A 17,549-nucleotide genomic window follows, 5' to 3' on the forward strand; every position below is an offset into this window, starting at 1 on the left:
TAATATGTGCATACCAGGTTTTAGTTTCCTGTAATAGTTGCATATATTAAAGTTTTTGTGTAAAAATCTGTTACCTTGAATTCTTTACCAGAAAAGATCTTATCAGCTTGTAAAAATCAAAGTGAAGCTTTTGGATTTGAACTTTTCTTAGGAATTCATCTGAACAAGTCTTAAACAAAGGTGACAACAGTGACAATAGTACAGAAAATAAGGCAAAATAAACATTATGTCCCATTTTTGTTTTTCATGGGGAAAATTCATATTTATAGAATGTTTCTGAATGCATTTTTGGCATCCTTGATTTTTTTTTCCCTGAATTTTTTGCCTTTAGTCTTCTAAAGTTCCAAGTGCTTTGGCACCTGCCTCCCAGGAGCCCTCCCCTGCTGCTTCTGCTGAGGCTGATGGCAAGGTCTGTTCTGATTCTTAATCTAAGCCTGCATGCCTAATTTGGTGCAACATAATCATCTGGAAACAATACACTGAATAGCAGAATATTAATATGGGATATTGTGCTAAGATCAAATTTTAGTCTTAATAGAAATTTTGAATCGTTTAACAGTGTATATTTCATAACATAAATTTGTTAACATGCTTTTGCTTGCAATATAGAAGATGCACACAGAAAAAGCATTTAAAGAGGAAATTATCCTGCACTTTTTGAATTTCAAGCCATCGATATTTAAATTTTGGTTGTTAAACTGCATGTTTTAACATATCTTTTAACAGTTAATTCAGGACAGCAGAAGAGAAACTAAAAATGTGAGTCTTGCTTCACAATGAAAATGTTGGTACCCCTGGTTTTCAGAAACACTGTCTTCAAAACCATTGAAGAACTTGTTTGTAACAGTGGCATCTATCTCTCATTGTCTTTGTTATGTTTGTCTCTCTTATTCAACTAACTTCTAAGATGGTATTTATTCTAGTTTTAACATTGTTTTAAATAATAATAGCCTTTCCCACCATTTTCTGTAACCTTCAAGAATAGTGTTGAATTTAATATTTTGGTAGGGAATTAAAATTCTGGAGGTGAAAATTGTACTTTTGGACTTTCCTCTTTAAAGGTTCTGAGATCTGTCCAGTGCTAATAGATGGTCCTCTTAAGCTTCTTTCTTATGCTTTCTTACGCACTTGTCGCACTTGTCACCCTAAAGCCTAACATGTGCCTCAACAGCTTAAGCAAATTCAGAGCATAGAGGGGGACTGTGAGAGTTTGAGACTGTTGTCAGTTCTTGATAAAATAACCTGTAAGTTATTCAGACCCATTCTTATTTTTATTTTTGCCATTCAGCTCCTTTATTTATTGTCCAGGTTTAAGATTCTGAACCTCAGATAAAGCCTTATAATTAAATGTCTTATCTTCTCTCAGCCCACTGTACTAAGATCTTAAGAGAACCATTTAAATCATTGCTTTTTATTTTACTCATGGCTTCACCTTGAATTTGCTCACTCTCCTTAAGATTTCATATGTAGGTCTATCACTCATGTATGGTTAACAGGCATTTAGAAATACAATTACTCATTTGAAAAGTAGTATATAAATATTCCACCTATATATTGATAAACATCATCTTTAATACATATTTTAGAGACAAATTTTGAGCAGTGTTTTGAATCAAAATGATACAAAAAACATTTAACAATTGCTATAACACTTAAATTTATATAACGTCATTTTTATTTCTAGAATTCTGAATGCCATTTTATCTTCATTTTAGATTGTAAAATCTTAAAGAATATCTAAAAACATGTCTTAAATATTGATGAATTAGTGTTCCCTGTTACCTTAAACAGTCATTTTTCTTTTATAAATCAAGACTTAACAGATATCCTAAAAAAGAAGGTGCAAAAGCACTTGTGATTAATGACAACACTAGATTTCTTTTAGCAGATCCTTTCTCATGGGTATAAACATTGAGGGGACTGATGTTGTGTTTGTCATACTCCACATTCTAGGCAGCTTAATGTCATCACTGGGCCTTCCAGGTGGCTCAGTGGTAAAGAATGCACCTGCCAATGCAGGAGACGCGGGTTTGATCCCTGGGTTGGGAAGATCCCCTGGCGGAGGAAATGGCAACCCACTCCAGTATTCTTGCCTAGAGAATCCCATGGACAGAGGAGGCTGGTGGGCAACAGTCCATGGGGGTCACAAAGAGTTGGACATGACTTCACACACACACACAAGCATGCATGCAAACTCATAGAATCATGTGTGTTCTTGTTTCTGTTAATTAAAGGATTCCTACTTTTATCCTGTGACTATAAGTAACATAAACTGACTTGAGAAATATATAAAGTCTTAACCTTTGGAGACATGAGTTCACTGAACTTTCAGAGAGATCACAGTTCAACAGTGTTTAAAGTTACTTTGAAGAAATAATGTGAATAGCAGTTTTGGCTTTCCTTGTGCTTTTAATGGCCAGTCTTGTTTTAAAGGGTAGCTCATATTTTCTCCACAGTCTCTAGTGTTAGAGGTTGGAGAGGAGGAAAAACTTTGAAAAGTTAGCAAGGAATAAAAAAGGAATTTAAGATCCTGGCCAAGGCCTTGCCAGCAATTTAGAACAGGACCTCTTATTTAGACAGCTCAGGGTTCCAGTTGTACATGCCAGTCACCATCTCTTTCTGACCCTGCTATCTCTCTGAATAGATTAAAACTCCAGATGAGTACTAGATGGGTATTCTCTTTGACTCCTATCAAAAAAAATTAACTTTGTTTAGATAATGCCAGTTTGATATGGTTGGTACAGGTCTTGGAACACGTTTTTTTCAGGTTGCATCTGGAGGTGGTGGGGTTGGAGATGCTGTTCAAGAACCAACAACAGGCAACTGGAGAGGAATGTTGAAAACTTCAAAAGCTGAGGAGTTACTAGCTGAGGAAAAATCAAAACCAATTCCAATTATGCCAGCCAGTCCACAAAAAGGCCACGCTGTGAATTTGCTGGATGTGGTAAGCTGTAGAATTTGGTTGAGGACAAAGAACCAAATTACCAAGAAAGCATTTTAAGACAGAAGGAACTGGTATCTCAAAAATGTATTGTTATGTGTTGTCATTTCAAAATGGCACAACAGTAAATTTGTTCTCCGCTTCACCCAATTTAGCCAGTTCCTGTTGCACGAAAACTATCTGCCCGTGAACAGCGAGATTGTGAAGTTATTGAACGACTCATCAAATCATATTTTCTTATTGTCAGAAAGAATATTCAAGACAGGTTAGTATTATGTATATAAATCAGACTAGAATACTGCTGGATAATTTCTTAATCGTTTTGAAATACATGTATTTTTAAAAATTTAGGTTTTTATTCTCAAAGAAATGGATTATTTGATTGTTTTGCAGTGTGCCAAAGGCAGTAATGCATTTTTTGGTTAATCATGTGAAAGATACTCTTCAGAGTGAGTTAGTAGGACAGCTGTATAAATCATCCCTATTGGATGACCTTCTGACTGAATCTGAGGACATGGCACAACGTAGGAAAGAAGCAGCTGATATGCTAAAGGTAAACTGTGAATTTTTAAAAAATTTTCTTATTTGGGTTGTAGGTATAAACATTTATTATTTAAAATAAAATTATTTAAAATTACAACCCAACTTATTTTGTTTGTAGGTATAAATATTTATTATTTAAAATGCTTTAAATACTTAAAATATTATTAAAAAATATATATAGTCTTCATATGATGGCTAAATATTACTCTGTTGGCACTTGATTCAATTCAAATTTCAGCAAAGATATGAATCAACCACATATAAAATGGAGAGATTATCCCATATTAATTCAGATTCTTTGGTATTATAATTTAAACATTTATAATTTTTATCATCTTCTTTAATGCAGGCATTACAAGGAGCCAGTCAAATTATTGCTGAAATCCGAGAGACTCATCTTTGGTGAAGAGAACTATGTAATCCTGAGATTTTGTTGACTTGTTAGTACTGCCTACTTGAGTAGAATTTTATTTATGAACTCCTGTGTCTTGCAGTGATATGAATCTGCTCATGTGAAGACTGGCTATAAACTGAAAATTGTACTCTGTATTCCAGAGCAAATCACACATTTAATCCAAATAATAAATGGCTATTTCTAAAATTTCCTAGTATATACAAAATACATCAAGTCTGTCTTGTGACAGTTTCATTTGAACTTAAAAGGAACCGTTAATAGTCCTAGCTGTACAGCAGTTTGTCTGTGAATAAATGACCTGTGTGATATGCTAGTAGTCTTAAAGCTGCTGCCATAGCCCTTCGAGAAGAATGCACCAAGACGCCATTTCATACGACTATGATGCATGCACTATATAAACCGACCTGGCTTTGAAAGAGATGGGTTGACAAATTACTCACGTAGTCACTGTTCCAATTATCTTTTGATTTAGTTTTATTGAGCTTCTCTGCAACCTTTGATGTGTCTGTAAGAAAGCTGAACACACGAGAGGATCTGTAACACTGACAGTGATGTGATGTGCATAATGTGTAGCTGCCGTCCTTCCACTTCTGGGTCCACTTTCCCCTGGTGCATTAAAAATTAAAATACCTTTGATCTTACTTAAACTTGGAAGCATGAATTATGTTTTACTGCATTAAGAACCAACCATCTAGCCTTGATTATCTGGTAAGACTTGGTCATGACCATTTCCTTTTAGTTTTTAGAAGAACTAGTAAATTCTCCTTGGCTTTCAAATATAATAGTAGTAATCCAGTAATCCATCTATAAGTTGGAGCCCACAGACCACACTTCAAGATTCACTTGGAAGAGGGTCTTAGAACCAAATACTGTACTGATTTTAAGTATATCTTCTTTCTCTAAGTATTAGTTGGTAATAGTTATTACTTTTGCTTCACACCAACAAAGTAGATTAGAATAAAGGTACGAAAATAATGGTGGGGCTTTATTATTCACAGAAAAACATCCTGATACATACATACTCCTAAATGCTCTCAGAGGGCTGGGAGTGAGGTTTAGAACATGAACACATTTTACCAAAATTCCCCAGATTATTCTTGATATGAATTACATGATGAATTTTAAGATGAATTCTATATTGCAGATATTAAATTTATTTTTATGTTATGACATTTATGAAGAAATACTGGCAGGAACATATGAATGTGTGTCACCTTTAGCTAATGATACTGTACCAAGAAACAACAGGATCAGCAACTGATCTCAAACATAACAGATTCAGTCTGGTGATACAGGACTAAGAATCTGTTAGCAGTACCGTCTTCATAGAACACATGCTTCCAAAATGTTTATTAGCATACTTTAAAATCACTCTGCCATTATTAAGCATCAGTTTTGAAATTATAGCCATCCATGATTCATGTATTTGAGATAGATCAGATGATTACCATTCTAGTCCAACTTTTTCAATTTGTAAAGGGGGGACAGAACCTTATAATGCACCTTTCTCCAGCAAACTTCAAATTGAAAACATTACCTGCTATGGTAATGCACATGTTAGTACTACACACCATGTACAAAGAAAAACAGGCAAGACAGGTACAGAAAGAGGAAACCTCCTTTTGTTGGCCCTTAAACTGAGTGAAGTTCTGAAATGTAGAGATGATCTCTGACTTACAATGGATACCTGTATGTTCTCACTTTGTAAATAAAGTTGCTGGTATGAAGTGACATTAAAAAGCTTGTCAATTAGTGAATTCTTCCTAACTGTACTCCCAGAAGAGTACATGAAAATCTACTTTGGAACATAGCAATATAGTTTATACTATATAAAAGTTTAATGACTTTTTTCTTTTTAGATTTTTATAATTGACTGAGGTTTTATTATAATACATTTCCATTTTTTTGCATATGAAAATGACTTGCTCCAAATAATCCAGGTAGTAAATAGCTAGAATTTGAACTCTAAAGCCATGCTTTGCTGCCTGTAAGATTTTCTAGAACAAATCTGATTGTTAACTATTTTGTGTGTATGTGTGTGTTTTACTTGATCCTCAAGTGATCAAGTGAAATTAAGGAAATCAAGAAAAATCAATGATCTGATTTTTTAGATGCTGCAAACGGTTCTGGAGAATCAACTTGCCTAAAGAACATAGAGCTTACTTTGACTGAATCTTGATTCCAGATCCTTTAAATCTAACCTCAAAACTTCCCTTCCTGGAATATCTTTTGATATTCTCATATGTTTGGATATCTCCGTGTATATATTTTGCCTCTATTTTATCTTGTTGGTTACTTAACTTTTTGGTTCATCTCAAGCTGCAATCTGCTGGGGACAGAAGTTGAAACTTAAGACTAATTCAAAAGTTGATATAAGACATCGCTCCTTTTTTTACTGAGTTAAAATAAGGCTAATGAGTAAATTTAATTTCATGGAAACACAGGAGACTGGAACACTGAATTATAAGCTTTCTGAAAAGTCATGTACTGAATTTTCTTCAAAAAGAAACTATTTCTACTGTAATTTCTAATGCTGTCTATGGCTTCCTCTAACTTTTCTCCTTTTTTATAGAATTTGCTTCCCGAACAACAACAAAAATCCAGTGATATATTTACCTGATACAAGAGCAAGGACAGGATAGGAAACTTAGCATTTAGTTTTTCATAAAGCATAATCATTAAAAGAGATTAAACCTAGAAATCATGCTTTTCATGTGTTAGTGTTTAATATTTAAGGATCAGAAAATAAAATATTCCACAAACTTAACCAACCTGTATGAACAATGAAATTACTCACAGAGGCCTAGAATATACTCCATTCTTTGTTTTGAGTTGCATAAGTGAAGATATAAGTTTGTATATCTTGATAATGAATGATGATGTTTGAACACCAGAAGGATTTTTCATCATAGCTGAAGCCATTTTATAATGTAGAAGTTCCTTTTTCCTATTTTAAGTAATGAAAGTCCATTTTTAAGAATATGTTGTCCAACAACTAAAACACTCTCAGGATTTGTTACTTGTTTATGATTTATACTGACTCCACCTTCTGTAATCATCCGATACCTAAAAATAGAAATGTTTAGTAACTAGATAAATCTAATCATTGTTGACCACTCCCAACAATAAACATATATCATTGTTTCATTTAAATTTCAAAGGCTAATTGAAACCATCTAGCACTGAGTTGTTATCTTCATGTTTGCTAGATTCTGCCTCCCCTTTAGTTCTTCTAAAGGAACAGATGGAAAAAATTCAACTAAAATTTTAAAACAGGCTGAGCAACCCCACTATGCCCCTCAAATAAAGATGATACAGACTGAGCATGAGAGGGGCTGTGTGAATCTGTATACTTAGGGCCTCTGATCTTGTGATCTTCTCAAACTGACTATCCCTGAGCCAACTGATCCCAGCCTATTTATACAACTGTGGTCCCTTAAACCAATTCTCTAATGCTGGAGAAAACTTACCAGGTTAGACTTAATAAGAGAGTACAGTAATACTGTATAGAAAATTTAAGTTATTTTCAGCCATAAGTACTCTCAGTTTTCACTTTATTCTCAGACTAACCTAACATCTATAAGGAATGAGATGCCATTATCAGGAAAACACCATCTCTGGAAACACATGCTATGAAATATAACTGTAAACCTAAAAGTTAAATAACCTTACCCTCGGGGACCATCTGGAATGGCATTTGCTTTGCGGCATGTATCTAGGACGCTTGTTCCAGGGTCAAGAACTAATTCAGAAAATGAAGCCTCTTTAAACAGTTCTTTTAACTCTTGATCAGACATGACTTCCAGCGCATCTATGCTGCTGTGATAAAGGGCTTGTGTACACCTGGAAAACATGTTTTGAGAACCACATCACGTTGACAGCTTATACAGATACGTGTTCTACTACCCAATAACCAATTATGAAGTACCCATTATATTCCAGATGGGAAGTTTTTCAAACAGCAACATTTATCTTGTATAATTTATAAGCTTAATTCAGGACAATCTTTTTTCCTAGTAAGTGAAGTCTAGTATTTTAAGCCAGTTAACACTGACAGTCCTTGTTAGTGGTAAAAAGTAACTCTAAAACACTGGCTCCAAATGTTCTGCAGTCTCTTTAACTAATTAATCAAGTGATCATTATTCTACAAGGTCACCTTTTAGCAGAGGCCAGCCCTTCTTGTCCATGAACAAGCTTTGTTACTTCCGCAGCAAGTCGCTTCTGAGGACCCCGCTTTTCTGGCTCTGTGACATGCAGCTGCATGATGTGGTCAATCTCTGGAAGAGGCAGAAAAGTGAAGAGCTTCAGGTATCTTTGGGGTGAAAAAAAAAAAAAAAGCCTGTTAAGAGTTATGTAACACAACTAGTTTTTGTCTCCCCCCCTCTATTTTAGATTATTGAATATAACATGCAGAAATGTACCAAAAATATGACAATAAAACAACATCACCCCGATTGAAGATTTACTTTTGCCATCTTTGTTTCAGATACTTCCTTTTTAAAAGTAATAGTCTAGACACAGATGACCCCATCCCCATCATATATATGCTTCTTGCTCCAGAGACATCATCAAAAATGCTCAGCTGGATGATTCACAAGCTGGAATCAAGATTGCTGGGAGAAATGTCAACAACCTCAGATATGCAGATGATACTACCCTAATGGCAGAAAGTGAAGAGGAACTAAAGAGCTTCTTGATGAGGGTGAAAAAGGAGAGTGGAAAAGCTGGCTTAAAACTCAGTTTTCAAAAAATGAAGATCATGGCATCCAGTCCCATCACTTCATGGCAGATAGATGCGGAAACAATGGAAACAGTGACAAACTATTTTCTTGGGCTGCAGATGGTGACTGCAGCCATGAAATTTTTTTTAAAAAAGACACTTGCTCCTTGGAAGAAAAGCTATGACAGTGTATTAAACCTAGATAGCATATTAAAAAGCAAAGACATCACTTGCCCACAAACATCTGTATAGTCAAAGCTGTGGTTTTTTCCAGTAGTCATGTACGGATATTGAGAGTTGGACCATAAAGAAGGTAAAGCACAGAAGAATTGATACTTTGAAACTGTGGTGCTGGAGAAGACTCTTGAGAGTCCCTTGGACAGAAAGGAGATCAAACCAGTCAATCCTAAAGGAAAACCCTGAATATTCATTGGAAGGACTGATGCTGAAGCTCCAATACCTGATGCAAAGAGCAAACTCATTGGAAAAGACCCTGATGCTGGGAAAGATTGAGGGCAGGAGGAGAAGGAGGCAACAGAAGATGAGATGGTTGGATGGCATCACTGACTCAATGGACATAAATCTGAGCAAACTCCAGGAGATAGTGAAGGACAGGAAAGCCTGGCGTGCTACATTCACAGGGCTGCAGAGTCAGACATGACTTTGCAGCTGAACAACAATAACAGATACACAACAGTGCTCCTACCCAAAGAAGCATGATTGTATCATGTCCCCTCACCCTTCAAGGTAACCACTCTCCCAGCTTTGATGGTAGTCACTACCTTGTTTAGTATTTTTACCATCTCAGTATGCCTCCCTAAACAGCGTCACTTAGTTTTGCCTCTTTTTAGACTTTATATAAGCAATCATACAGAACATATATTTTTTTGACTACTCTGGCACATCAGATTTCCTTGGTGGCTCAGATGGTAAAGTGTTTGCCTACAACGTGGGAGACCTGGGTTTGATCCCTGGGTCAGGAAGATCCTCTGGAGAAAGAAATGGCAACCCACTCCAGTACTCTTGCTGGGAAAATCCCATGGATGGAGGAGCCTGGTGGGCTACAGCCCATGGGGTCGCAGAGTCGGACACGGCTGAGCGACTTCACTCACTGGCACATCATGATGTTGGCAATGCACCCATGCTGCTTTGTGTGCAGCTGCTGAATACAGCATTCCACATTAAAGATAGTTCACGATGTATGTATTTTGGTGTGGATGTTTTGTGTTGTTCCTACTCCTGGACAGTAGTTAACGGTGCTGCTACGACTATTCCCATGTATTTCTCTTGGTGCACTAATCTGTCAGGGATGTGCCCGGGGGAGGGACTGCTGGTATTAACACAAGTCATAAATGCATTCTACTGAGCTGGTACAGCCACATATTTTTTCCTAGTGGTTCTATATGTATAATGTAGTGCTTGACATTAAGCTTCTGACTGCTTAATGCCAAAGTATCCATTTCAAAGACACTGATCTCAAATAAACAACTGCCAATTGTATGTCATCAGTTCAGTCTCTCAGTCATGTCCGGCTCTTTGCAACCCCATAAACCGCAGCATGCCAGGCCTCCCTGTCCATCACCAACTCCCAGAGTTCACCCACCAACTAGGTAAGGAACCAGGCTACCCCCACCGATGAAAATCCGCTTTTAGAAAACCCTGGGTGACTGAGATAACTGACTGCCTGGATGACCCCTCTCCAGCCTTCCCACTCCTTAGGTTTTACCTGTTTTAAATTAGCCAGTGAAGAGTGAACCTGCGGAATCCTAGGCACCCAATAAAGGTAGAGCCCTGGGTGGGTCCTCCCTCCCTTTCTATCCTTGACTCACTGTGTGCCTGTGCCCTTCAGAAACTAAGTAATACATTTTACTTCTTAAGGTTCCCTGATGATTGTTGCTGAGGCGTGTTTCATAGTCATAATAAGGACCACAAGTCTAATCTAGTCACAAGTTTGGCACTGGCCAAGGAAATGTCTGTGGGGGCTCCCACAAGTAGTATGGGCCCAGGTGAGGGCCGCCTCCCCCTCCCCTGCCACCAGGCATTTCTAGCTGATGGTAACACTACCAACAGGTTGAGGCCCACATAACTGGCAAAGGCATAGTTGGCAGGACTGCACGACTACCCTTTAGCTTTGACTAGTTTACTAACTGGATAACCCAGATAGATAACACGTTTGCAAGGGTAGCAATGTATGCTGGAGGTTCATAATGCTATTACATCTTTTGCATATTGCCTCATGTTACCTCAGTACTCATCCGAAAATGTCACTGCTGCCACAATTCAACAATATCCGCAGTATTGTGATCAACAATCAAAGTCATGTCCTCTAATGAGATGATCAGACCACTAATTATAAAAGCCTTGATTGACTCCTAATGTACATGAAGGTCCTTTACATCTCAGGGTAAGGAGAGCTAAGGAGGGTGGAATGGATCCCAAGGCTATTATCACTGCCCACTGCCCGACCTGAGGCTCTGAGTGCAAGGCAAAGGAAAGGATACTCACATACGTCAGGAGGAAAGAGACCTGCCCTGTGAGTGAGTCATACTGGGACTACACTTCCTAACCTGGATGAATGAAACAACCCTGCAACAGGAAAACAGCAAAGAAGGAAATACAGCTGAGGCATGCTGTTCCTCTGTCCCCCGAACCCGATGGGATACCAAGGGTTCAGAATCTGGTGTGATGTTGTTGAACAATGGACAAACATAAAAGCTCAGAACATCTTGTGCCAATGCCTTGTAAGAGCCCTGAGGCGGTACAGCAGCTCCTCGATAAGTCAGAACCCTGACGGAGGCTTCCTGGGCGTGGCTTACTGCTGCTGTGTACCAATACGCCAAGGCTCTATCTAGCGTTACGCTCCAGACATCGAGGGCTTTCCCAAAGACCCTGTGGTAACCTGCCATTGGAGGGAGAGCCCAGTCCTGGGGAGGATGACTGGGACACCCTGAAAAGGGAGGCAGCCACCTATGAAGAAGGCTCACGGGGATGTCTTCCACAAACTTTCTGGTGACAACATGTAAGATTAAGGTAATGAGAATCAGGAAGTAAACATAGATCCGACATTACACTTTAGCTGAAATTCTGTGCATAAGGAAGATAAAGAAGGGGTTGATTGGCAACTGCAGGTTTTTGGAACCTAAATTGTCACTCATTGCTGCTGAAATGCATCAGCTGGCTGGTATCTAAAGATCCTAAAATCTACAACCTCAGAGATCTATCTGTCCAGGATACATGTTTCCTTCCTCTAAGAAACCAAAGATCTTGAGTCCCCTCAGATTTCCCCTGAATGGGATAGAACAAGGCAACATGCCTCATGAGATACCATTGCCACCAATGGAAAGGTTGACTGGGTTATAGGCCTCCAGTGAGGATGAAGAGGGAGAAGAAAGGAAGGCAGATGATCCTAGAGCCACCAGTATTGGTACCAGGGCCCTCCCTTGCCTCATCTGGATATTTTACTGCCTGACTACTCTGGGCCCATCCTTCCACCACAGTGATTATTGCTACAGGCTTGTCTCCTGCAGTGCAAAACTGGCATGGTCCAATTGGTTTATCATTTCTATGACCAGAGTGACTTCAATGACCCCTCTTCATTCTAACCCTGAGTCTCTTTGACCCTAAGTCCAGAGAATTCTTTTTACAAGGTGCTCTGTCTAATCATGGGGTAATGCTTGTGCATTTTACTGGGTCTGTCAAAACCATTCAAAGGGCACTGGAGAGCACTGACAGGGTTCCTAGACATGGAGGAAATTACTCATCATTAAACCGCCAGTACACTCAGGTACAATGTGTACTAGGCCTTTTCATGTTCTGGAGGCAACACATCCCTCACCTTTTACCAATTCTTTGCCACAATCACATGCAATGCACCACCTTTCACTGGGGCAAGCCCAACAATACATTTGGGAAGCTGCCCAGCAGGCAGGCTGATGAGCCCTACCTTTAGTCCCATCTGGCTCCACATTCCAAGTCAGTACTTGACCATATCTGATTATGTCTCCTTGGAGTCTCTGGACCAAATATAAGTCTAGTTACTTTCCTATGGATTTTGGATTAAGTGGCTAACCCAAAAGGATTCTACTGGGTTCTTTTAGAAACTGAGGCCCTAAACAGCCCCCGACCAATAAACCACCTAATGCCCTGGGTTAGAGACGCGTCCTTGGTAAAATGAAAATGGTACCTTCAGGAGAGGGCTAACCTGGATATCAAAGCTTTTAAAAATTACAGGAGAATGGCACTTCCCTCATGATCAGCTCCTTGCCTAAGAGCCTTCTGGAGTTGGTAGTGGTGCTCCTGCTGCTCGGGGAGTCCCTTGGGACCAACTGTCTGAGATGGACAGGGAGTCCATATTCTTAACCAATGACAGCACCACCATTGTATGTATGCACTGCAGCTAGCTGGAGGACTGCAGCATTCCCCCTGGTCTCAGGGGCCTCTCTAGCTGAAGAAGGCAGTCCTGACTCAGCCCAACTGGCAGAACTTGTAGCTGTTCACTTAGCCCTTGAAAGTGTAAGTCGCTCAGTCATGTCCAACTCTTTGCAACCCCATGGACTATGTAGTCCATGGAATTCTCCAAGCCAGAAGACGAGCTGTTCCCATTTCCAGGGGATCTCCCCAACCCAGGGATCGAACCCAGGTCTCCTGCATTGCAGGCAGATTCTTTACCAGCTGAACCACCAGGGAAGCCCTTAGGAAGCCAAAAAAAGAGAATGTTGGCAGACCTACATTTTCATAGACTCCTGGGCTACTGCTAATGACCTTGTTTTGGTCTGGCCAATGGCTAAGGGACAATTTTCTCATATAACACAAGCCTGTTTGGCCCAAACCTGGAAGGAGTCCCTAGTTCCTATCATTGCTACTCACGTTTCTCTTCAGACTACCTGCTCTGTGTGTGCGAGCTAAGTCGTTTCAGTCGTGTCTGACGCTTTGTGACCCTATGGACTGTAGCCCACCACTCTCCTCTGTCTAAGGAAGTCTCCTGCTCAATGCTAGAAGCCATTTCAACAGTACTGCAGACTGTTGCAGTACTAAGCCCGCCACACTCTGCCCAGCACACACCCTACCAGCTCAAAAAACTGGGCTCCTTGGGTCACTAAGGAATTCAGGCCTTAACAGCTTGGGCTCTAGTGAGCGGACTCACCATCATCTTCTTAGCAGCAGTCAAAGTTGTAACAGATGATGGTATTCTCTGTTCCCAAACCAATGGAGGATATTCAGATGGGGACATATTCCCTAGGGAGACCAACCATGTTCCCATTGGCAGTTAATTTCACCGGCCACTGCCCTCTTCTCCTGGGGCGTTCAGATACGCCTTCATTCATGGGACTTCTCTGGATGACGAAAATCTCTGGCCTCAGTAAATTTATTTTTGTCCCCTTTGGATTGCCAGGCATTACTGACTCTGACCCACTTTACCCCTCCAGAGACTAAACAATGGGCTTTCCAACATAATATTTTTTGAAATTTCCCCAGGCATCTGATTGATGCCCCAGGCATCTGGCCTCACTGAGCACCATCAACCTCCTTAAAGAGATACTCCTGAAATTACTCTCAGGCAACTGGTTCCCAAAATGGACTGAACTCTTGTTCCAGACCCTCATCTTGCTTAATTCTCAACTCTTGGGCCTTCACATCCTATATACCACATCCTATTATACACTAACCCAAATCCCACTGTTGGTCCCCTCTGGCAATCCTCAAGATACCCTCTGAGAGAAGTTTTTTCCCCTACTCAATAGTGTTTTTTCATGTTCTGTAGTAAAGTCTTAGATATTTAAAAAATTTAAGAATTATTCCTAAATTACTTTTGATGATCATTATGTCAAATGGCATTTTTGGGGAAAAATTCACTTTTTCTTTGTTGCAGTTGTATTTCTCATTAATTTATATTCTTCCAAGAGTTTGACATATTATGAAACAATGAGAAAAATCACTTAAAAAAAGAACCTTCTTTTATGTTAAAGAAAAGGAACTTTAGAGACAATAAAAGTTTACGATGAAAGGAGTAAAAAACTAGAATATGCAAGCAATTATGTCCCAAGTACCTGCTAGATGTAGATCATAAACTTGGCTCTAACTTTTTTAGTACCCACAGTGGTTTTCTGCTTTAACCAACAGTGTTTAATGACAATGTTACATGATGTACTGCCTTAAATAGAATATACATTAAAGTAAACAAAAAACCAAAAAAACTATGAAGGGATGAAAGGTACAGAGAGACTCAATGACTAAAATTGTATCATGAGCTTAATAAACTTAATTTTTCTCAGCACACAATTATTAAGAACTCACCTTTCTACCAAATCATCTTGTTGCCTGAGAAAAAACTGATACAATTCAAATGGAGATGTCTTATCTCTGTTTAGCCAAACAGCATTGCCAGCAGACTTGCCTAGTTTCGCTCCAGTTGTACTTGTAATTAGAGGAACAGAGATTCCAAACACATCTTCTCCAGTCAACCTATGCATAAAGAAGAACTTTATTATGTGCTTCAAGCTCAAGTGGTGGTAGATACTGCTAATCATTCTGACTTCAGTGTGGTTTTTTGCTCTAAGAAACCTTCCTTAACCATCTAAACCAGGATTCTTGTCCATCTTTCTGCTTTCACAGCACCCTATTTTGACATTCGTCATTCTGAACTGCAATTGAACCAGTGACTCTTGGCAAGCCAAGGGGAAATGCCACATAACTGGGGCCTAGAAATTTTTAAAGGTTGGGTGGGAAGAGGAGAAAAAACTAGGTAAAGGTGTGGTCAGGTAGAGACACTAAAAGAGGTATTTTAAAGGATTTTTTAAATGAGTAGCATATGAGTTAGCCCTGTATTTCATCTCCCTCAGGAAATGCCATTAAAGATACATTATTCGCAAATATTTGGTTTTGAAAAATTTTTTTTCGAGATGCCAACTAATGACTAACACTTCACTTCAAGGAAGGTGCAGAGCAAAAGCAGAAACTACTCAAGGTGGCCCAGTCACGGTCAGGTTATAATGTCTTTCAAATTAGAAACACAGAAAAAGCTTAGAAGCAGCAAACAGATACAATCTGAATCCAGGCTAGTGGGGTCTATTTCCTTCAGAGCTCTAGAATATATCCCATACCTAATATCATTAACTCAGCACTTTAGTTCTCATTAGCCAGTGATATAAAATTAACTCCGTCAGACTCTTAGGGGAAATAAAACCAACAAGGGCTGAAAAAAAAGGGCGTCACTCCACAATACTGACAGTGCATTACAAGCTATTTGTGTGTAACTTATTTGACCCAAGATTTCTCCCGGCCTTTAGGCGCTTACTTGTGGATGAACTCGTATCCAGACATGATATTGCCCAGCTGATCTGATCCACCCAGCTGGACCCGGCATCCGTAATGCTGGAACAGGTAGTAGAAATCATAGGCCTGGAGCACCTGGTATAAAAACTCGGCTAAACTCATGCCTTCGGGGCTCCTGAGCCGAGTCTGCACACTCAGCCTGCTCAGCAGCGTTCCCATGCGGAAGTGGCCACCCACTGCCGCTAGGAAGTCCACCAGGTCCTGCTTCTGGTACCAGGCCGAATTGTCCAGCACGGTGAAGCTGCCCCAGGTCCGCCCATTTGCAAAGAGCTGCTGGTGATTAGTCGCCAGGGCCTTTAGCCCTTGGCTCAGGGCACGCGCGTTGCTTTGCACGCGCTCCGCATCCAGCGCCTCGCGCTCCTTGGTACGACCGCTTGGGTCTCCCAGGCGCGCCGTGGCGCCTCCCACCAGCGCGATCACGTTGTGGCCCGCTCGCTGGAAATGAAAAAGGCCCAAAAGCGCCAGCAGATGCCCGACATGAAGCGAGTCGGCCGTGGGGTCGAAGCCGCAGTAGATGGTCTGGGGAAATTTCCCCCCGGTGCCGCGGTCGAAGAGCTCTGGGAGCTCTGTCTTTGTACCCCTCTCGGGGAAGAATTCCTTGAACAGACCCCGAGCCTTCTGCACCGCCAGCAACCCCTGAGCGGCCGAGTGGGCCTCACGCAGCCCCAAGGACAAGACTCCTGACAGGCCTTGGGTACCAAGCCACTGGCTCCGGAAAATGTACCGCAACATGGGCGCCGCCATCTTGGAGGCGGCCCGAAGGGAATGCTGGGACCTTAGAGGCCCACCACACCCCTGAGTTCCCGCCTCTTGAAATTCCTATAGAATTTGTCAGTGTTTTTCTGCGCATGCCCAAGTGAGGCGGAGCGGTTACTTATTGATTTCCTCAGCCTCTGAGTTCTGACTTCCTGGGTGGGGTTTTCGCTAAAAGTCGGGTAACCGTAAGTTCCGAGACCTTATTTTCCTCCTTGGTAACGTGGATGTGTTTATAATAGTTCCTACTTCAGAGAACCGATGTGAGGATTAAGAATTAAGACCTGAGAGTTCTAAAATGTTATTTTTTGTTTAAACTTAAATTACCGTTTTTTTGTCACCTAAGAAAAGACGTGATGCACAAATTCTTTGAAATATTGGTCCTATGGAAAAATTTTTTCACAGAGGTTGTGAGAGGTTAGGAATTGGTTTAACATCATGGAGAGATATTGAGGTGTCTTGGAGATGCAATCAGATTCCCTAAAGGATGGGAACACCTCAGTCACCAGTATTTATTAGCTTCGCCAGGAGGTGGCAGCCTTGTCTAAGCTATAACTAGATATAATCCAATGAATTAAATGCAAAAGGCTCTGTTTAATTCATTTACTTCTATTACAGGTAACCAAGTGGGGCACAGCTTTGGCATGTGAGTTTTCAGTCGTGTCAGACTCGTTACAACCCCCATGAACTGTAGCCCGCCAATCTCCTCTGTCCATGGGATTGGAGTGGGTTGCTATTTCTTCCTCCAGGGGATCCTCCGGACCCAGGGATGGAACTCGCTTTTGCTGCATTACAGACAGATTCTTTACCACTGAGCCATATGAGATTCAAATTAGTAATCACAG

The 17,549-nt window shown here is 40.2% G+C and overlaps 2 protein-coding genes across 9 annotated transcripts in view; one reads left to right on the top strand and one right to left on the bottom strand.

Annotated features, from left to right (window-relative positions):
- DNM1L (dynamin 1 like) overlaps positions 1-4,546 on the top strand; it is a 73,771-nt gene extending 69,225 nt beyond the window's left edge. For 2 of the 8 annotated variants that reach the window (XM_070453917.1, XM_070453911.1), the window contains 6 exons: positions 332-409; positions 727-759; positions 2,768-2,944; positions 3,097-3,206; positions 3,335-3,494; positions 3,834-4,546. In XM_070453917.1, coding sequence (XP_070310018.1) covers positions 332-409; positions 727-759; positions 2,768-2,944; positions 3,097-3,206; positions 3,335-3,494; positions 3,834-3,890 — 615 coding nt within the window. In that variant the 3' untranslated portion in view covers positions 3,891-4,546. The remainder of the gene's footprint in view (positions 1-331; positions 410-726; positions 760-2,767; positions 2,945-3,096; positions 3,207-3,334; positions 3,495-3,833) is intronic. The other 6 variants (XM_070453918.1, XM_070453912.1, XM_070453913.1 and 3 more) reach the window with 3 other exon arrangements.
- Positions 4,547-4,863: 317 nt separating this feature from the next.
- On the bottom strand, positions 4,864-16,787 carry YARS2 (tyrosyl-tRNA synthetase 2). Its single transcript, XM_020906723.2, has 5 exons — positions 15,914-16,787; positions 14,914-15,081; positions 8,056-8,211; positions 7,572-7,742; positions 4,864-6,965 (listed from the first exon to the last, which is right to left on the bottom strand). Exons 1-5 carry the CDS (start codon positions 16,693-16,695, stop codon positions 6,806-6,808), a joined length of 1,437 nt encoding a protein of 478 aa, XP_020762382.2. The 5' UTR covers positions 16,696-16,787; the 3' UTR covers positions 4,864-6,805.
- Positions 16,788-17,549: the final 762 nt, after the last annotated feature.

The sequence above is a fragment of the Odocoileus virginianus genome, chromosome 23 (genome assembly GCF_023699985.2).
Source record: "Odocoileus virginianus isolate 20LAN1187 ecotype Illinois chromosome 23, Ovbor_1.2, whole genome shotgun sequence".
NCBI lineage: Eukaryota > Metazoa > Chordata > Mammalia > Artiodactyla > Cervidae > Odocoileus > Odocoileus virginianus.

Excerpts from the sequence above, each read along its gene's own strand:
- YARS2 (XM_020906723.2), bottom strand. The coding sequence starts at position 16,695 with ATGGCGGCGCCCATGTTGCGGTACATTTTCCGGAGCCAGTGGCTTGGT. Across the intron at positions 8,212-14,913 it reads CAAGATGATTTGGTAGAAAG|ATACCTGAAGCTCTTCACTT; the intron begins GTGAGTTCTTAA and ends TTCACCCCAAAG. Across the intron at positions 6,966-7,571 it reads ATTCCAGATGGTCCCCGAGG|GTATCGGATGATTACAGAAG; the intron begins GTAAGGTTATTT and ends TTCTATTTTTAG.